Raw genomic sequence first — 22,677 nt, forward strand, 5'->3', positions numbered from 1 at the left:
CTTCTTCCCCCATCTTCCGTGACAAAGGTGATGTGGTTGTGGTTCTCTGCTGGTGGTACCCCTTTACTGCCCTGTCGCCACCCCTCTATCACCTCGGCTAGCTTTCTCAGGACCTGGTCGTGACGCCATCTATAGCGTCCCTGGGAAAGCGCAATCTTACAGCCTGATAAGATGTGCTGGAGGTTTGCTTTAGGGGTATTGCAGAGTGTGCAGCCTTCCTCACTCCCGAACCACTGGTGAAGGTTCCGGGGACAGGGAAGCGTGTCGTAGGTTGCGCGGATGAGGAAACTGAGCCTTGCCTGCGGGATTTTCCACAGGTCTGCCCAGGTGATGTTTCGGTTGACAATTCCCTCCCAGGTTGTCCACCTTCCCTGTTGGCCCTGCGACACGGCCTTGATCTTGTAGCGCTCTTTCTCCATTCTTGTCACCTCAGCCACCACCATCTCCTTCCTCTCTTTGCGGTTGGCCTTGGACCAGAACCGTGGTGCTTCTCCCCACCCTAGCCCTGCTCTTCCCGCCTGGACTCTGCCGACAATCTCGTGATGTTGCAGATGACTGACGGCTTGGTCGACCTCAGTTTGGGCGTTCCACTTTCGGCCTGTCCGAACCTTAGGGTTTGCGTTCCTTACAGCCTGGTCAGCGGACTCTCTCAACTCGAGAACCAGCCTGGTCTTTTCCTGCTTGTAGCCCAGACTGATTGATTGAAATGGCAGCTGCAGGGTGTTCCTTCCGAAGAGGCCTGTTTCTGAGAGGCACCGTGGCAGCCCCAACCACTTTCGGATGAATGCGTTGGCTTTTCCATCCATCTTGCTTACGGTGGATGAGGGGATCTCACTCATTTTCAGTGGCCACATCACCCTCCTGTAGAGTGTATGCTGGTAGCACCAGACCTTGTACTTTCCCGGGAGTTGGCTTTGATCGATCTTTGCCAGTCCTTCTGAGAGCTGTTTGATCACAGTTCTCCCCATCTGTTTGTCAGTAAGCTCTGCCGTGTACTGTCTCCCCAGGCTTTTAATGGGTTGCTCAGAGATGAGTGGGATTTTCTCTCCCCTACGACGAAAATGGTGCTGTCGTTTCTAACTCCTCTTCTGAGAGAGAGGCTCCGTGATTTTGATGGCTTGATCTTCATTCGTGCCCACGACATCAACTCGTCCATCCTTTTCAGCAATCTTGATGTGCATGCTGCTGTCTGAAGGAGGCTGGTGACATCATCCATGTACGTCCTCAGTGGGGGGAGTCTCTGCCCAGATGGTAGCTTGATCCCCCCAACCATTTGTCTTGCTCCGACGAGGATTACCTCAAAGGCTGACACGAACAAGATGGGAGAGATGGCACAACCCATGGCGATTCCTACTTCTAACTGTTGCCACCCGGTGGTAAAATCTTGGAGGGCAAAGCACATCTGCAGGTCATTGAAGTAGGATGCAACTATGTTCTTTATGCAGGAGGGCATATGGAAGAACTCCATGGAGTAGGTTAGCAGCTGGTGTGGGACTGATCCATACGCATTTGCAAGGTCGAGCCAGACGACGTGCAGGTCTGTTTTCTCCCATTTGGCCTTCTGGATCTGGTCCCAGATCATTGTAGAGTGCTCTACACACCCTGGGAAGCCTGGGACTCCCGCCTTCTGGCAGTTGGTGTCAATGTGATCCCACTCATCTCTCCTTTCAACCAGATGATCCCACAGTAGCTGCACGGGTCTCAAGCTGTCTGGCGGACATCTCCACATGGATGAAGGAACATCACCTGCAGCTCAACCTGGCAAAGACTGAGCTTCTCGTCCTCCCTGCCAATCCATCTCTACAGCACGACTTCACCATCCAGCTAGAGTCATCATTAATCACCCCATCAAGATCGGTCAGAAATCTTGGAGTAACGTTTGATGACCAGCTGGCCTTCACAGATCACATTTCAAAGACAGCTCGATCATGCAGGTTTGCACTGCACAACATCAGGAAGATCAGGCCTTTCCTAACTGAGCATGCAACACAACTTATCGTCCAGGCCCTGGTCATCTCTAGGCTTGACTACTGCAATGCCCTTCTGGCTGGACTCCCAGCATGTGCAACCAAACCCCTACAGATGATCCAGAATGCTGCAGCTCGTCTTGTCTTCAACGAGCCCAAGAGGGCCCACGTCACTCCTCTGTTCATCTCTCTGCACTGGCTACCTCTAGCTGCTCGCATCAAGTCCAAGGCACTGACGCTTGCTTACAGAACTATCACAGGCTCAGCTCCCTCCTACTTTCACTCACTCCTACGAGTCTACATCCCTACCAGACACCTACGATCGGTCAACGAGCGACGTCTCGTGGTTCCATCACAGAAAGCCACAAAATCACTTTCCAGAACATTCTCATTCACAGTTCCATGCTGGTGGAACGCTCTCCCCACCCTCATCCGGAATGCAGAATCCCTGACAACATTTAAAAAACAGCTGAAAACCAATCTCTTCCGTGAGCACTTAACCTTATAGAAAAAAAAAAAAAAAAAAAGAAAAAAAAATTCCTTTCCCTTTGAAACATCACTTATCAGGCTTATGCTACTCTGAATAATACCTGAACTTCGTATTTTGAGCACTTCCTGCGTTGTTGTTGCTTTTGCCTCTTTATGATGACTCGCTGAATTTAGTCCTAATTTGTAAGTCGCTTTGGATAAAGGCGTCTGCTAAATGACTAAATGTAAATGTAAATGTAGCCATTGTCAAGCAGGTAGGTGGTCATCCTTCTGGCCAGAACTGAGAAGAAGATTTTTCCTTCTACGTTCAACAGAGCGATGTTTCTGAACTGGTTAATGTCTTTGGAGTTCGCTTCCTTGGGGATGAAGACCGCTACAGCTCTTTGCCACTCGGATGGAATGAGTTGCTTTTTCCAGACAGTTCTCATGAGGTACCATAGTAGCTCTAGTACCTTGGGGCAGTTCTTATAGAGCTTGTAGGGTATTCCATTGGGGCCTGGCGCTGATGAAGACCTTGCCTTCTCCACAACTTGCCTGACTTCACTGAGCTTGGGGGGCTTGATGTTGAACGCAGCAGTCGGAGGTGCAGGCTTAGGTACGTATCCTGGTGTTCCTAATGGGACGTTCCTTATTGGATCGCTGTACTGTTCTCGGACGTGCTGTTCCAGTTTCTCCCTGGTGGTTTCGAGTTTCCCACTCTTCTTCTCCTCCAGCAGCTGTCTGGCGTGCTTAAAGGGGTCTTTGAAGAAGCTGGCTCGTTCTTTCTGTTTCCGTTTGCTGCGCTTGCGGATACGTTCAGCCCTGCGAAGCCTGGACAGTCTTTGCCTCACCTCCTCCCACAAGGCTTTCAGACCCTCTTTTTCTGCCAGCGTTGCCTTCCTCCAGTTCTTCCGTAATTGACGGCGCCTTCGCACTAGAAGGTCAATCTCCTTTTCCCTCCTTCCCTTCTCTCTTTGGGTGGTCCTCTGGTTGGAGGTCGCTTCGCCAAACCTGTTCTTACAGGCCTGATATAGGACATCCCCAATCTGGTTGAGCTTGGATTCCGCCCCTCCTCGCAGAGATCTTTCCAGTATCTTGGCCAGGTCAGTATCCAGTGTTCTCCATGCCTCTGTCTCGCATGATTTTGGCCATTTGAGCTTGCCTCTTCTAGTTGGTTTCTTTGTCTCTGCTTTTGTCTCTGTCCTGTGTGAGTTGGTGGCGACTGGGTCTTGGTACTCACGTGGGGGCTCTCCCTCCACCAGTGGGCCTTCTTCCTCTGTGACATTTTTGCCTTCTGCAACGTTGGGTAGTAAATTATGTAGTACCCACCTGAACTCAATACTTGGTACGCAATAGCGGTAACATTTGATGGATAATTTTTTAATATGAATGTGTTATTTTGAGAAGAAAAGGAACTCTAGATGCCATAAAACAGTACTTAGCCTAAAAAAAACAACTATAAATACAGTGCAATACATGCCCCAGTGCATGATTGGAACACCTGTATCAAAAAAGTTGAGTAGGTTTTACTTAATTTAATAACGTTGATATTTATGCTTTGATTTCTACAAACTTGAACTGACTGCTAATATAGAATTTACTCTTTTTTTTAATTTCTTTTTTTATTCTTGCCTGAACATAACACAACACGTCAAACTCAGGGATATATATTCAAAGGATAATCAAAGGGAGGAAACAAGAAACAGGAGTAGCAAATTAATCAAACAATGAATCACCAAACTCATACAAACATGAAAACCAAAGAAACAGAAAGGGAATACAGCAAACAATGCAAAACCAACTTAAAGTCCATGAAAACGAAATTCAAGCTCAGACATAACGTGACACCCAGGGTGTCACTTTGAATTCAGAGGATCACTTGCGGTGTGTGTTTGAACAAATATTGGTTTTGTGTCAAGAATCCACTTGAAAGTTGGATATGTTAATCTCATTGCTAATGGCCCTCTGAAAGGTTTCTTAATATTCTCTCCTCAGCCCACTACAACAGAGCCTGTCTCCACAAGGTTAATTAGTTGCAGGTCCCCTGAGGGCCCATAAGTGATGAGAGCTTAAGATAGTGAAAGAGGTTCCTCGGCTCATAGCGACATAACAAGGTTAATGGGTCTCTTATATCTTTCATCCATGCCAACCTGCACTACTGCCCACTTTGTCCACATGCTGAGCCTGGGAACTCCATGGCATTATAAATAATCAGTTTTTTCCCCCCAATGCAACACCAGCCATTAAGTTACTTTGAGATGTACAATCATAAATTAGCTTGCTCTTTTGTCTAGTTCTCAAACACTAAAGCAGCAGGTTCTGTGCTCTATAGCAAGAGCAACATCTGGTTTTGAAACAGATGATTTTCTCAATGTTCTTTTACTCAATGTGCAGTCTGTTCCACGAACAGCTGTTCCTCATTTAAACAAGGTGAATAACTTACTCAGAAAACAACAAAGAAGATGCACATAAAAGGAAACTGAAGATTACATATTTGGGTCAATGATGTGATCCTTTTTTTTTTTTTGTCATTTTTGTGAATTCATTCCAATACACATTAGAAATTGAAGATATATATACAGTGACTTGAATATGCATGTTCTATGTTGATTAATTTTGATAATTTTGTAGGGTATCAAATCAAACATGTCAGGATGATACAACTAACCTGACAGCATCATATGAGAAAAATAAATAAATAAATATCAGTAGAAGAATGAAATTATTGAAAAGAAAACAGGTAATCAGATACAGTAGTTTTTAACATTATAACATTAGCATTTCAAATTAAAGCTAAATATTTCCTATTTAAAGAACTTTTGTTGATGATATATATATATATATATATATATATATATATATATATACGTACATACATACATACATACATATACTAGGCTATGTATATGGATCTATGGAACCTATGGTCAGTCAGCAAATATAAGAGAATATAAGAGTGACAACAGAAGTCAAAAACGTACTCCTAGTATTAAATCTGAATCGGGTGATCAAGGGTTGTCATTCAGTTGTCACTCATTTTGCTGACAATTCCTTTATCTTATTCCATCTGGTCATATGACATTGTGTCAAATTATTCAAATTATCTCTCTATTTACTGGGTACGTTTACACGACAAAGATATGCTTAAAACGGCGACGTTTTTCCCTTGAATTTTCCACATAGAAAACGATCCCCATTCACACGGATCCGCGAAAACGACTAAAAACCCTGTATTCTGCTCCCAGGCCATTAGATGGCGATGAAACACTATAAATCGAACACGTAATATGCATGTGCATGATGTCATCGTTTTCAGAGATTCACGTTTTTGTTGTTTACACAGAGACATGCACTTTGAAACCCGTTTTCAAAAGTTTGCGTTTTCAGGCACCCAAAACGCTGTTGTCGTGTAAATGAACGGCCAAAACGCATAAAAAGTTTTACGTTTACCTTTATTAAAGGTTTCTTCTATTCTTCAAACATCAGGGTCAGATTATTATTCATCTCTGCCAGAGGAGTACATGGATGAGAGTAAATTATTCCAATGATTAAGCTGAGAACCTGAAGCATGTGGGAGATTTTAGCCCTTCGTCATGTTTATTATGTATGTATACCACACACACACACGGGCCTTGAGTAAACAACATCCCTAGATACTCCCTTTTCCTCTTTAAAATTCCAGATCAGTGTTCAAATTATACCAAAGCTTCTGGGTGCTACATAAAATCACTGAGTCATTCACTGTCATATTCTGTTGTTCTGCTTGGATTACTAAACTCATAACTACTAAACTAATTTGCACAAAAGAAAAAATTTACATTAAGAACTCCTTTCAACATATTTGGGAGGGTGATGGTAAGATGGAGAGATGGTATGCTTTGTTGAGTGGAGCAGAAATGGTCAGAATTTAAAAGTGTGTTAAAGGCAGGTGCAAAGCTTGAGCATAAGTTTTATATCGTTGGATCCTCATATGCACTTCTAAGCTTTCATTTGTGCTTTAACGCAGGGGAATGTGCAAGACAGCAGGTGATGTGCTCTGTAGCAGCTTTGAAGTTGAATATTGTTTCAGTTAATGAAATAATTATGTTTACTGCACAGGAGTCAGTAAAAAAAAAAAAAAAGAATTGAGCTACAGAGATGTTAATGCCATTCATTTGATTCAATTAAGTTTTTAAAAGTGTGACTATCCATCCAAAATGAATGTGTAAATAAAATTGAATCTTACTATCAAATAGGGGTCAGTAAGATTTTTTAGCTTTTAGTCAAAAGGCAAGCAAGACTAAATGGAAACCAAGAAATTGGATGTTGAACAGCACGTCTGAGTCACATCAACAAAAAGCAATATACCCATTCTGCACATTGTGCCTTTTGAATTCTCCTGTGGGTATGTGTTTAGCAGCTCTGCCATGGTAAAGATTGAATTTGTTTACATGGATTGGCAGGCCTATAATACTTCTATGTAGCTGGTTGAACCATTGGTGTTGAATATAAATGCACGCTGCTCTTGCATACGATACGCTGCCGTATTAAATCACATCTAGTGGCTGAACATGAGTTTGAAATCAATGCCCTGGCGGCAATGAGAGTGATTTAACGTGCTCTTCTGAAAGATCTGGCATCGGAGATTAATGATCGTGTGACATCGTCAATGCGTTCAACATCAGTCGGTCGTATTCGTTTTGTCCTTTCAGAATGTGCATCTCCTGTCACTCAGAAACAGAGGTATGAAAGGACTGTTGTCCATGCTTGGAATCTCAAATCAGTGTTGATCTCGTCAATGAATGTACTGATCAAAATGTCTGTTGACAAAGGCCCCGTTTACAACTGTGTTTTCTGTGATTGGATCACTTAACCGCATTAAAATCAGCGAGAAACACAAGTTGTGATTGTCTTTTCATCCATAATTATTGTGACATATATACGAGTGAAAAATTTAGGGCAGGACTTGATTTTGATCATTGGTAATTGATTGGATCGTTTTGGTTCGCTATTGCTGTGATGTCATGTGAGTGACAGGTTGCCCTGCCCTATGAGAAGAGATCATAGAAGAGATGTAACTGGAAGTTATTTTGATTAAATATTATGATGTGCACACATCCATCATTTATAAGAAAATACTGCAATTTTCAATAAAAATACAAGAATTGTCCATTTTGATTTCATAGTGACTTTAAAAGCAAGGTGTGAAAAGCAATATCCTTAACAATCTCTAAAGATGATTCAATTTAGAACCAATTTTCAGTTTTTGTGAATTGTTGGTGAATTCATAAAAATTCGTACAATCTCATAATACATGTTTTCCAAAAATTTTGCGTTTTATTTACAAATCAATTCGTGCAAATCATACAAATCCGCCATCAATTTGCGCATTTGAGAGAGAGCACAAAAGGTTTGCGAATAAATGCAAGGTTTCTCAGGGAAACACAACAATTTTGCAAACAATAAAAGCAAATGTAAAAAAAAATATTTTACAATTTTTTTAATAATTTTTTTTATAAATATATATATATATATATATATATATATATATATATATATATATATATATATATATATATATAGCTCTGTAGTTTTCTCATGAAATTGGGTTTGGATAAATTATAAATAATCTCTAAAGCATGAAGAATTCTCAATACAATAACTTGTCTAAAATAGCTAAAACTTCAGCATGCATATTATTTCAGGTGCTCAGATTTCACACCAAGGACTTGCTTTATTTTTTATATTCATAAATCTGTTATGTACTTGATACGCATTTAAATAAATAAATGTTTACATAGTTTTTTTTAAATGTTTGCAATGTTTATTTTCAAATTAGTCTGTCACAGTTTGACACATTCCATCATTTTCTTCTTTTCTTACATTTTCTTCTTAGTAAATTATCCTATTTTATATTATTTATACATTTATATTGATTCAGATGTATGCCATTTCAAAATAAACGGATTAAAAGTAATTATATATATATATCATCATATAAAAATATTATATTACTAAGATTAATATATGATAGAATACCAAACAAATGTAAAGGACATTTACAAATCAAAGTAAAAAAAAATCTAAGTACATTAAGTAAATTAAGTAAAAATGTGAAAATTGGCAATGAGAGGGGTGCGATTTTTCCCTCAAATTGTGAGTTTATGCTTTCTACTAAGTCTGAGCTGTTGACTCAGCAGTTCCATGCATTCATTCAGCTTTTTGCATCATACTGCTTTTTCATGAATAAAACAAGGCTTTCTTACAGCCGTCTAATGCCACAAAAACTGGTGAGCAAACATGTCATGAAATTGAATGTGAACTCAAGGCCGTTTGCAGATTATAACTGCATTTTATATACATGCAGCACCTCAGAAATATTCACAGCCCTCGGTGCTAACTCTGGTAATACTCTAAAAGAAAAATCACCACGGCATTAAAAGGAACCACATCCCGCGCCGCACAGATGGAGTGTGCCACCGCTTCCTATTCCTTTTAGTGGGAGACGTACTGCCAACATAGTAAAATGAAATGGCCTTATTTGCATTGAGCTGGAGGAGAATAGCTTTTAAAGTGGGTTAGGGTGAAGGGGAACAGAAAAGACTTCAGAACTGGTTTGTGGAGAAAAAAGAGAGGAGTCAGAGAGAGGTAAGAGGCTTAGCGTGCTTCGGGGCTTCGGTGTTTGGAGAACCAGACTGTGAAAGGAAGGGAAATTAGGCATCACTCGCTCTTTTTCCCTCTTTCTCCTTTAGCTAATGAGGCCAATAGCTGTCAGAGTCACACTGATGTCCAATGAGGGGGCCAGATGTTCTCGCTTTCGCAGTGCGGGTACATGCATCTACTGTACCTGCGCACAGTGGTTAAACACATTGATCATAGAGAGAGGCTCATGCAGGAAAGCTTTGTTGGCTCCAACTGGGCTGCTTGTATAAGAAAAGATGGAACGGGCCCCATCGTCCTCAGGCAGGCATTGGCTTTGGACATTTGACGCTTTTAGGCCCAGATGAGGAGGAACTGAATGCAGAAACTACTACTTATGAAAGAATTCACAAGCTCTTGCACCCCTCACTCATAGTGTTGAAAGCAAAGGAGGTGTTATCACTGCACCGCAACATCTGGGGCTTTCACGTCTCGAGGGAAGTTGGACGTGTAATACATTCTCTACAAAAAGAACATAGCTGGAAGATTCTCGGACGGCTTCTGAAACAAGAAAAAGACTGGAGAAACATTTGAAACAGAGCCTTTGCCGCAACACCACAGTCTTAGAATGACACGGGATCTGGAACAATAGCCCGAAACGATGGAAATCGTGAGGTCCGACCGCTGTACTGGAAAAGTTTGCGTTCTGAACACTTTCGAATTTAAATACAAAACGCGTCTGTGGAAAATGTGACCGCAGCATAAATGTTTGTATAAGCCCTGCTTATCAATGCGGCATGAGAAGCAAAAAGCTTTGTTCTGTGGGCTGAGGAGAATCCTCGTCCTTTATTAAACATCTAAGTTCAGGTCAGCTTCATTATCATAATACAGAGCTCTTATACCATGGAACAAACATCCTCCCTCAAAAAGACAGCTTGGTCGACAGATTGGGATATTGTGCCTCGTGTGCAAGTTTTGTTTGTGTACGACGGCTGGATTTTAAAAAGGTGAAAGGTAAAGAATACTCAAGACAAAGAAAATATGGATCTATTCCCATTAAAAAGTAGCTGGAAAAAGATGGGCAAGCAAAATATAGGTATGAAATATAGGTAGTTGGGGAAATAAATCAACCTAGGCTCATAAACCCAGTTTCCAGCTGAAACGAACACAATATGCAGTAAAACACCAACAACTTTTATTCCTTTTCACACAAAAATTGTGATTAGTTTATTTTCAGAGTTATTTTCACACAGTTCCTTGCACATACTGTATTGTATGACCTTAAACGCTTTTATATTAGTAAATGATTTGTAAACTAATACATTTTCAGGTTTGCAAAACATAACCAGCTCTAGATATAGCTTTTCTGACATAGTAAACTTGCTCTGTAGCTCACATGGTTCAGCTTTACACTGATTAATATATATATATTTATTCTAATGCGAAGTCGGAATCACAATAAAAGAGCTCAAAGACTTGTAGAAGCAATCTAAAATGGCATGGTTGCTTCAGCCAATGTTTATCTTATGTCAATCTAATGTTTGCTTTTTGGTTAGGTTTAGAATAAGGTTTAATGTTGGCGGTGTACGTTATATTCAAACACGATAGAGCATTAAACTTTTTTGCCACTCACCGGACATCCCAGACAGCAACATAGTGTCTGTCCAGATCCGGCCCACATCTGGGCTGTGTGGAATCCACGTGTACCAGATGTGGACCGGATCTGTTGCTGTCTGGGATTTAATTTCTAAACTACCAAAATACATACAACAACCAAAAAAATAAAACATTGCCAGATTCACGTTCATCTGTTTCGGATAAAACTGAACTAGCGTCACTCACTGGCAGTGGTGGACGAAGTACACATACCATGTACTTGAGTTAAAGTAAAGATACTCAAGGTAAAATATTACTCAAGTAAAAGTAGAAGTGCTGCCTTTAAACATTCACTTGAGTAAAAGTACAAAAGTATTTGCCTTCAAATGTACTTAAGTATCCAAGTACTATGATTTTTTTTATTGCTATAATGTCCTATTATAATTTTTGTCACAAGACTCTTGCTTAACTCAGTCTACGTGAAGACTCTGTCACTCTTGGCACATCAATCTATTAATAAAATGACATTAATAAGTCTCTCTCTCTCTCTCTCTCTCTCTCTCTCTCTCTATCTCTCTCTCTCTCTCTCTCTCTCTCTCTCTCTCTCTCTATATATATATATATATATATATATATTTGAAAAAAAAAATTGTGTGTTTAATTTTGGACGGAAGGGGACTGATCCCATAAGGTATAATACATTTACAGTATTTACTGTACATATTTTTCACAAGCGTCTATGGTCATAATTATAAACATCCTAATGTTATGATACATTCACATAAACCTGCACAATGCCATTGAATATATACACACACTACATTATGGGAGCAGCCAATTTCCCTACAAAATTAAACACCAAAACGTATTAATGCAGTGTTTCTGCTACTCCTCAGAAAAAAAAAAATGCTATTATATGCAAGTAATTTTAGTGTCAAGGTAATAAGCAATGTTCATTATGCGTCAGTATTTACCGATAATTGCTGCAATAATAGCTGCTGCTCTCTGCCCCGCTTAAAATTATTGGCAACACAAATTGTTTGGAACTATTGAGAGCTACACGAATCACGTGACCGCGCGGCGGCGAGATCACAGTAGGCTTGTTCGACTTGAAACGGCACACTGCACAGACCAATCGATGAATGACATTAAAATACCGCAAGAGCGATTAGAGAGTAGACGGCTCTGTATGCTTTTCTATACTTTGATGTCATAAACTGATCGGTCTGTGCAGCGCCGGTTCAAGTCGAACAAGCCGTGTGTGTCGCAACCTCTTATATACTGTCTATGGTCGCAACTCTCATATTTAACGGCTCTGGTTCGCACTTAGTAGATACCACCAAGGCAAGTTCAAAACAAAGTGCGCACGTTGTAGGCTACTGTGATAGGTGGCTCGTTTGACCAGTTAAGTTTTTATCCACTCATAAATAAAAAGGAACGACTGATTTTGAAAATGTAGTAGAGTAAAAAGTAAGATATTTGACTTTGAAATGTAGTGGAGTTAAAGTAAAAGTCTTCCCAAATTTAAATACCGTAGGCCTACTTCAGTAAAGTACAGATACGCAAAAAAGCTACTTAAGTACAGTAACGAATTACATTTACTTAGTTACTGTCCACCACTGCTCACTGGACATTTCACTTTGAAAGAATCAAGAATCAACGTTTTTTTGCAGAAATGTCGCCACAGGCACGTTTTTCCAATTAGCTTTGAAATAAATGCACGCTCTTTAAAAATGGCTTTTCTGCCATAGTAAAATGTCAATATGTCCTGAGCTGCATGTTTTTGTTTGAATGTATTGAAGGGGCAGAGGCTTGTTTATGTGACCGTAGTGTAAAAAAAAGAGCAAAATAAATAAGGTTGGGAGGGAGAGATGCTTTCATGTTCTTCAGGAGTAGTTCATCATCCTCTCTGAATGGGTTTCTGCTGACACACATCAGTTTGAAGCAAATGTCTCTCTGTCATAATCACAGCTTTTTATGATCATTTTGCCCTTCCTGCCCTTTCACAGTGTCAGAGAGTAATGAGTGCTTTTAGAGAATGGAGAAGAGAGTAGAAAAGAGAGATAGGATAGATAGATTGTGTGTATTTATGAGAGAGAAACCAACCTCGTCACTTTGATCAACACCAAGGAAACACACCACCATGTTTGGGACCTGATATGGAGCCGATCCAACCCTTCAAACCTCCATCATGGAATCCAAAGATACTTTTGTGTGTTGATTCCTTTATCTGTTGTGTTGTTTGACATTTGATTAGACATGATGTAAGGATTTGGCATTGAAGAGTATGCAAATGACCTAAAGACACACACACACTTGAATATGAAAACAAGATTAAACAAATAAAATCAGACACAAACTTAATTATTACATGTCTATATATATATATAAATATGTCTTCCATTTCTATTACATTTGTCTATAAATGCATATATGTCTATATTTTATCTGTATGATTATAATAAAAGAATAATGACAAACCGAATACATTAAAGAGCACACTTTTTGGCAAAAATTATAAAGCGACAAACATATTACAGTGGGTACGGAAAGTATTCAGACCCCCTTACATTTTTCACTCTTTGTTATATTGCAGCCATTTGCTAAAATCATTTAAGTTCATTTTTTTCCTCATTATTGTACACACAGCACCCCATATTGACAGAAAAACACAGAATTGTTGACATTTTTGCACATTTAAAAGAAAAACTGAAATATCACATGGTCCTAAGTATTCAGACCCTTTGCTGTGACACTCATATATTTAACTCAGGAGCTGTCCATTTCTTCTGATCATCCTTGAGATGGTTCTACACCTTCATTTGAGTCCAGCTGTGTTTGATTATACTGATTGGACTTGATTAGGAAAGCCACACACCTGTCTATATAAGACCTTACAGCTCACAGTGCATGTCAGAGCAAATGAGAATCATGAGGTCAAAGGAACTGCCTGAAGAGCTCAGAGACAGAATTGTGGCAAGGCACAGATCTGGCCAAGGTTACAAAAAAATGTCTGCTGCACTTAAGGTTCCTAAGAGCACAGTGGCCTCCATAATCCTTAAATGGAAGACGTTTGGGACGACCAGAACCCTTCCTAGAGCTGGCCGTCTGGCCAAACTGAGCTATCGGGGGAGAAGAGCCTTGGTGAGAGAGGTAAAGAAGAACCCAAATTTCACTGTGGCTGAGCTCCAGAGATGCAGTCGGGAGATGGGAAAAAGTTGTAGTAAGTCAACCATCACTGCAGCCATCCACCAGTCGGGGCTTTATGGCAGAGTGGCCCGACGGAAGCCTCTCCTCAGTGCAAGACACATGAAAGCACACCTGAAGGACTCCAAGATGGTGATAAATAAGATTCTCTGGTCTGATGAGACCAAGATAGAACTTTTTGGCCTTAATTCTAAGCGGTATGTGTGGAGAAAACCAGGCACTGCTCATCACCTGTCCAAAACAGTCTCAACGGTGAAGCATGGTGGTGGCAGCATCATGCTGTGGGGGTGTTTTTCAGCTGCAGGGACAGGACAACTGGTTGCAATCGAGGGAAAGATGAATGCGGCCAAGTACAGGGATATCCTGGACGAAAACCTTCTCCAGAGTGCTCTGGACCTCAGACTGGGCCGAAGGTTCACCTTCCAACAAGACAATGACCCTAAACAACTCCGTGACTGTTCTTGAATGGCCCAGCCAGAGCCCTGACTTAAACCCAATTGAGCATCTCTGGAGAGACCTGAAAATGGCTGTCCACCAACGTTTACCATCCAACATGACAGAACTGGAGAGGATCTGCAAGGAGGAATGGCAGAGGATACCCAAATCCAGGTGGGAAAAACTTGTTGCATCTTTCCCAAAAAGACTCATGGCTTTATTAGATCAAAAGGGTGCTTCTACTAAATACTGAGCAAAGGGTCTGAATACTTAGGACCATGTGATATTTCAGTTTTTCTTTTTTAATAAATGTGCAAAAATGTCAACAATTCTGTGTTTTTCTGTCAATATGGGGTGCTGTGTGTACAATAATGAGGAAAAAAAAAGAACTTAAATGATTTTAGCAAATGGCTGCAATATAACAAAGAGTGAAAAATTTAAGGGGGTCTGAATACTTTCCGTACCCACTGTATATATATATATATATATATATATATACAGTGCTGCTCAAAAGTTTACACATCCCTTTCAGAACCTGTGAAAATATATTAAAGATATTTTTTTTATAGGCTGGCATAGATTTGATCGATTTTTATAGGCTGGCATTTTTATTTCGGGCATATAATAACATTTTATATTATATTTTGTTATTCAAAAGCTATTCGCATTTTATCCCATAACAATGTTAATGTAAATTATAATATTACATTACATAATATATACATTAATGTATTAACATGTTGATGTATTTATAAAGCACATTTTTTGCTAATAATTATTAACAAATCAAGATGAAGATATATGCCGCTATTCACACTTTTTTGGCAATACTAGATCATAGATCACAAGATCACTTTTTAGCAATACTAAACCAAAATAAATGAACAACCAAAATAAATTGAAAAATATTATTGAATATTTATAGATTTTTATATGCCGTCCTATTGTGGAGGGGTGGGGGTGTATTTAATTATATGAATATATTTTAGCCTACAAAATTCAATTTTTAAAATGTTCTTAAATAACAATATTTATGTAAATTATTTACATAATATATGTACTACCGTATTTCAATTATGACATTTATATATATATTATGTTGCAGTGTAAATAAGCCAACCCTATTCTTTGGTTGAATCACGGGTTTCTGAGGACCAGTAATAGTAGCACAACCTGAAAACAACATTGCAAAAGTCAGCCAACGCTCACTGTCACTCCTCACACACGTGTCAGCGCTGCAGGACTTACTTCCGGTTCAACATGGCGGCATCCATGGCATGTCAGGCGGCTGTGCGAGGACTCCGAGCTGCGAGCACTAAACAACTGCTTTTGAGCAGAAACAAGGTAACAGATCGCTGGTCTGTGCGTTTATCCTCCAGTGCGTGATGTGACCAGAAGAAGAACTTAGTACTGCGTGATGCAGCTGCTGTCTGTTTGTTTATAGCGACAGACATGATGATTTATTCTGCACATATATGCACATACTTATTTAACCCGGCATCGTTTTAGTCCTTAATTATGTAACTAGCGGTCTGAATAGATGCTTTAGTAGAATGACACATTAGATGGTCCATCCGTTCATCTGTGATGCTTTGGAGAATGATTAATTTATTGTTCAATTTGTCTTATTACTGAACTTTAACCTTATACAAGTTATTTGAGAACTGAGTCAGCAAATGTATGCGTTTATAAAACACTGCATGACCTTCAGTGCAGTCTGATTAGTGTTTTGCAAATAATTTAGACAGAGATTATACTCTAAAGATTCTATTCTGAATTTTCTGTTTGAAAGATTCTGCTCTGAAGTTTCAAATCTAATGGTTCTGTTCTAGATATTATCTAAACGGACTATATTGAAGTTTCTAATCTGATTCTATTAAAAATATTTTCTTTTAAATAGTCTGACTAAGAAATTGAATCACTTAAGGTAATAATAGTGTACATTATCTTTCTATATAATTCCTGGAACACTGATTTGAAAGGTGATGCATGTGAATGTTTTGGGGGCTTTTTGCTCTTTTTTTTCCACAAGTCTTCACTAGGAATGATTGATTCACCTTCAGGTTTGTCCTCTATTCGTTCAGTCAATGAGAAGTAGGCCAGAATCACGTCCATCTTTCAGCCTTTGACCCATCAGTGATGAAACACTTTTTGCTGAGCTGGCCAATAGCAATTTGCTGTCAGTCTAAGGCAAGGTTTAAAGGTCAATTTTAATATTTATCTTAGCTATACACGGATTTTCCTGCTGTCATACTTCTTATATCTTTTGCAATATTAAGTATTTTTGGCCAATTGTCTTGTGTTCTTCTTTTGGTCTTGCAACATGAAGAGATTTTCAATGTTTCTTCATTTTGGGTGTCTTGTTGTGTACCTTGTGCTTTTGTTTGCTCTGAAAGTTTCCCGTGTGCAAACAGACCGTAAACCAGGACATCAGGACAAAGTAGATCAACAGTGCAGTTTCAATGGAAATTCAGTCAAATGGAAAGTCGGAGGCTATATTTTGACATTATAGAACAAAACTCAGAAGAAAAGTTTCAAGTAGGTCATTGAATATATCTGAGCTGCGTGTTCTATTCTGTTTTAATCCTGACTGACATCCCTAAATAGTTCAGGGACTTTTAGCACATAAAACAAATGTTGCTTGTCAGAGGATAGTGGCTTGCCCTCAAAGTATAAGGCATGCACAAATATAATTTACCTTGAAAGCAGGGTTATTATTTACTAAAACTAATACTAAAATGAAAACCACACCAAAAAAAGGTACTTTAAAAATAAAATAAAAATAAACATTAAATTATTTTATTCAATAAAATAAACATTATCTAAAAATACAAATTAAAAAGTATTTTAAAATTCTTAAACTTGTTTATTTTTGCTAGTTGCCAAAGAAAACATTTATCATTTTAAGTTAGTTTAACTTATTGTACTAAAAAGAAAACTAAAATAAAAATGAATAAAAACTTTCTATCTATATCATCATTATATAAAATAATATATATTATTATATATTCTAGTAGACAGAATTTTTTTATTTTTTTTATAAATAACAATAAATGTAATTTGGTGCTCTTTAATGTGACTGATCAGTATGTTGAAAGATACATTACAACTTACTAAAATGGATCCTGTAATTAGTGTTTTAACTGGGGAAAGACATAAATAAAACAGCTTGTAGGCTATACACCTTCACTTATCATTACAAATGCTTACCTCAAGAAAGCTATTCAACATCCATAAACTCATTAGTTAGCTAGAAAAATAACTAGAGAAGAGCATTTTGCAAAATATATGCACTGTATTCATATTCGTTCATTATTTAATGCATGTTTGAATAAATCTATCATGGAAACAAGTTATTACCATTTATTGTCGTTTAAATGTTTATATTACACCAACAAACTAGAGAAAAAAAAAACTATTCTGCTATTAAAACGTTGAAACAAAAACTGCCTTATGTGCTTTTTAAATGTTTGTTTTAGCTTGTTGAGAGTTGAATATTTAATACGCTTTTTATTTATTTAATTAAAATAATTAATTATTTATTTATTTTGGTTTCGGTTTTGGCTAGAGTTGTCAAACTTACCAGTAAAAAATGTTGATGGTCACGGTACCAACCTTTCTGCAATACCAGTAGTACAGAGTAGTAGACATATTCGGTATATTCGGCTGATATAGACACGGCTTTCAAATTCTCTTGTTCATGTTTGATTGAGCATCAAAGTTTTCTATTTACGGCATGTTTTTACTAGCATTGAGCATTGTAGCCAATCACAATCGTATCTGTTGGGCGTGAACCAGTGGCCTATCAGAGCTAGTCAGTAAGTTAGTCAGAATCTTAAAGGTATAGTTCCCCTAATTTTTTTTAATTCTGTGATCATTTACTCTCCCACAAGTTGTTCTTCAGCAGAAGAAAGAAATTCATACAGGTTTGGATCAACTTGACGGTGAGCAAATGATGACATGACAGACTTATTGTCTATCCCTTTAACACCGTTGAAAACGCACAAGGTTTTGCTTTGTTCAAAGCGGCCCTCACTCTTGCGAATTCTTTCATTATAACCTACAAAGTGTGAACACAATGTAAATAAGAGATTCATTGTACAATTAAGACAGCTTTTTTATTATAACGGGAGTTTTCGCAGTATTCAGTGAGCTTGTGCTTTAGAGATTGACACGACAGCCTTAGTGATTATAAAGGGATGGCTTATCTCTTGCATGTTTACTCACAATCTGAATACAAGTTTGACTGCAAAGTTTCTGGATTGACAACCATATATAAATGCACGATTGAATCGGAAACTGCTGTGATTGACAGTGATAACCAACGGACGAGACAAAACGGGACAAACTTTTTCAAAGTAGCCTACTTTGTTTTTGCTCTGGTTGGAAACTGGAAATTTTTACTGGTATTGGTACTGACTACTAAAATATTGGTACAGTGACAACGCTAATTCAAACTATTAATAAACACTATAATAGTATCGCAATGATGATAAAATAACAATGCTTGAGGGGTTTTAGTTTATCCGAACCTCCAAAAATTAGCAGGTGTGTAGTAATAAGCTACATATATGGGAATCTGAAAATAACAGCAGCAAAATTCTAGGGCTGTGAAACGATTAATCGCGATTAATCATATCCAAAATAAAAGTCTGTGTTTACATAATATATGTGTGTGTACTGTGCATAATTATTTTGTATATATAAATACACACACATGCATGTATATAGAAAAATGTGTTATTTATATATAAAATATTTACATTTATATATAGGACTAATACAAATTATATCTAAAATATAAATATATATTTATATTGGGTAAATTTATTCCTGGGTAAAAATATATATATATAATAACAGTATATTTAAGCAAATATTTCTTCAAATATATACATGCATGTGTGTGTATTTATATATACAAAATAATTAGGCTATGCACAGTACACACACACATATTATGTGAACACAAACTTTTTTTTTGGATGCAATTAATCGCGATTAATCATTTCACAGCCCTACAAAATTCTGTTTACACATTATTGGCTTCACATTATACCTCTTTGAACACCACAGATGTCACATCTGTTTCCTTAAGGCATCAATACTGTCCTAAAACAACTTTATCCTGGAATTACTTCACAAAAATGCACACCATCTCATAAATCTTTACACCAGTTTGTACACAGAACAAGGATTGCCTTAAAAAGGCGTCTTTCCAGTGACTTTAGTACACCCAGCTAGTCGAAGCACTGACTGATTTTGCGACTGGATTCAGTCAATTTATTGACCCAGCTCCCAGAATGCAGCACACGTAGCATTGATGTCATCATGAAAGTCTGTTTTTCAGTTTCAATAATTTTTTAACTAAATGCTCAATTTCTACTATCTGTTACTTTCTGACCTTATTATTATTAATTTTGTCCCTGAGCTGGAGTTTCAAAAGTTATATAGAGAGGTTCTATGCAGGAAAATGACATTGGATCAACACCAATTTGGTGTATAAGGCATCACTTCATTACTTCGTGCAGTCCACTCTGCTGCCATAAGATGTGGTTTAGTAGTGCATGCAGAGTGCTTAGCTAGCATATATTTTCATTTCGGTCCTATAATGAGATGCATCCCGCTGAAACAGGGCACAAGCCTCATCCATCTGAGAGAGAGGACCTGCTCTAATGAGAAAGTACATAGTGCCAAGTGCACTTATATTATCTTTATTGAAATGACTTATTTAAGACTTTTTTGGTATCAATGAATAGTGACATCTTTATGGTAATCGATCTTTAATGCATAGGTTTATCTCAACTATTTGTAGAGATGAAAAGGACCTCTAAATTGTGTGTGTGAAGGTCAGAAGTAATTCAAAAAGCACATTTTTAAAGCACAGATGTCAAGATGTGATTCAGACACTAATGAGATGTAGATTAGAGCAGCTTTTTCCATTTTTCTCTCATTTTGGACTTCTCACGTTTGGATCAAATCCATGTTTCACCATCTCTTTAGGAGTCTGGCTGTCAGCCAGTTCCTGACGGCGATCAATGAGCTGTTTTTATTTATCAGTGACTGCATGCTTAGAATTTTTCACTTGGCCTGGGTAAAAATATCCATTTTTGATTAATCGGTTCTTCATTTTAAGGGCCATGAAAACGATTGTTAAAATCCCAGGATCAATCTTTTACTTAATGCCAGTGTTACTGCTCTTCATTGTCAGCGGATATATTGGAATTGAATGCGATTAGAAAAAACTAAAACAAATGTGTGCTCCTGCGAAATAATGCCAAGATAATACGCCTTTCTGCACACAATAACAAGCAGCGTAACTAGTGCAATCTGATTCACAATCAAATGACTCTTTTGAATCGGTTCTTTTTAGTGAATCAAAAACGTACAGCTGCTCAACCAGTATTGTCCAATTCACAAACAAATGACTCTTTTTAGCAGATTATTTGAATGAATTATTCAAAAAGACTGTGACTGATGTACTTTGAGTGAGTCTGCCAAATCTTTCACTGAATGGACTCGCCGAATCTGTCAAGAATAAGGCTCATTTAGAGGTTTTCTGTACTCTTTTATTGGAGTCATAACGGAAGTGTTTTAATAATTTAACTCTATTTATAAACCCACTACCAATAATCAAGATTTTTTAAAATGTTTTTGAAAGAAGTCTCAAGGCTGCATTTATCATTTATTTCATCAAAATAGCGTAAAACAGTAATACTGATAAAATATTCTAAGATATTATTAAAAATAGCTGTATTGAATATATTTTAAAATGTAATTTATTCCTGTGATGGCAAAGCTGAATTTTCAGCATCATTACTCCAGTTTTTAGTTTCACATGATCCTTCAGAAATCATTTGAATATGCTGATTGGGTGTTCAGTTATTGTTGGTGTTAAATTATTAATAATGGATCAGAGTTTTCACAATGTACAATATTTGAAGGTTCCCTGTATAATTAAGAGAAATACCTAAATATAACCAACTGAATCAAATTGGAACTGTAAATCAGAGTCAAATCAAATTGGTCCAAGCATGAGTCCTCGCCAAGTGCACAAAACTGCGCACTCAGGTTTCTTTGAACAGAGTGCCTTGAGGTTTTACAGAATCTGTTTTTTGGACTTTTACCACAGAGATAAGAGGCAGTGATTAGCCAGCTGCCAGTCCGCTCTAGTGGAGCTCGGGACGCGTGACTGGCAGGTAGGTATCACGGCAATTCACTCCCATCTTTTATGACAGCTCGAAAATTAGAGATGGCTTGTCAATGATGACAATGCCCCCCCAAAAAAGAGACGATTTGAGACAGGCGATGGCCGATAACACCAACGCTGCCTCAGAAATTCCTGTCTGGATGAAGAGATAATCCCAGAGCTGTTTTCCCCAGCACAACCCTAACCGCGCCACGGCTGCATCTCCAAACTTAAAGGAACGTTTGCCGCTGCGTTCGTTCGCTGGGGCGGAGAACAATCTTTACGCAGAGATTGAAGACGTCAAAGCTCATTCGCCTCACAATGCTGCAGCGGCTTGAAAAGCTCGACTGGAGTGTCGAAACAGGACCAGGGGAGTCTGCTGGATGAGCCTGCATGCTGAATATTTGAAACGAGGGGTGGGTGGGTGCGACTCCTCTGGTGCAAGAACTTCAAACAGCATGCGTTCCTCCCATCTGTCCACAGCGAGAACACATTTACATTTCCTGGCCGCCAGGGATACAGTAGAGCAAGTTTGCTGTAACCGGATTTGAATATCGTTTCACCAAGGTTAATAGCCATTTCTGTTGCTCATGAGGGCTGTTTAGGCTTTTTCAATAATTTAGGACTGCAGCAATCATTTAGAGTTGTTTTTTTCCGGCTGTCTTTTGAAGGAGAGGTGCCTCTTTTGAAAGCTCCTGGGACTCGTATTCCGGTCCATTTGGGATAATTCTTCTGTAATGATGATTATAATGAGGCGGTATTTAGTGTTACAGGAAATTAAAAGTTGTTATACAATATGTTAGCCCTGCTGTTTCAATGACAGTTGTGGAAAAACTTTGAAAGTCTGCCTATTTTTGATATTTATTCAGTTGGGTTGTGTTCCCATGGAAGTTCAAAGGCTCATTTTAAGGCATAAAGCTGAAGAACAGTTTAAATGTTGTTTAATATTCACTCGTTTTTCAAATTCTGTCATTGTTACTCATATGTTGTTAGAAATTTGACTTTCCTTCTTCCATTGAACAGAAAAGTTTCTTAACTTTGGTTGCTTTTGTCCATGCAGTTACAATAAATGGGAACCGAAGCTTTCAAGCTTCAAAAAGAACTGAACACCATAAACATATAATACAAGTAATCTATCTTTGTAAGAAACCGGATCATTGAGTGAGTTGAACCTCATATCAATCTGATTTATGAATG

At 38.3% G+C, this 22,677-nt stretch overlaps 1 protein-coding gene and 1 long non-coding RNA gene across 2 annotated transcripts in view; both read left to right on the top strand.

The window, feature by feature from the left end:
* The window catches only part of LOC309488218, a 513,708-nt gene that overhangs the window by 262,095 nt on the left and 228,936 nt on the right, over positions 1 to 22,677 (top strand). The gene's annotated exons all lie outside the window — the stretch shown is intronic.
* Positions 15,475 to 22,677, top strand: part of suclg2 (succinate-CoA ligase GDP-forming subunit beta) — a 115,412-nt gene continuing 108,209 nt past the window's right edge. Inside the window, exon 1 of the mRNA XM_082156276.1 lies at positions 15,475 to 15,635. Within this exon, the coding sequence (XP_082012402.1) occupies positions 15,552 to 15,635 (84 nt within the window). The 5' untranslated portion in view covers positions 15,475 to 15,551. The remainder of the gene's footprint in view (positions 15,636 to 22,677) is intronic.

Source organism: Leuciscus leuciscus (assembly GCF_965113295.1).
Source record: "Leuciscus leuciscus genome assembly, chromosome: 23".
Classification (NCBI taxonomy): domain Eukaryota; kingdom Metazoa; phylum Chordata; class Actinopteri; order Cypriniformes; family Leuciscidae; genus Leuciscus; species Leuciscus leuciscus.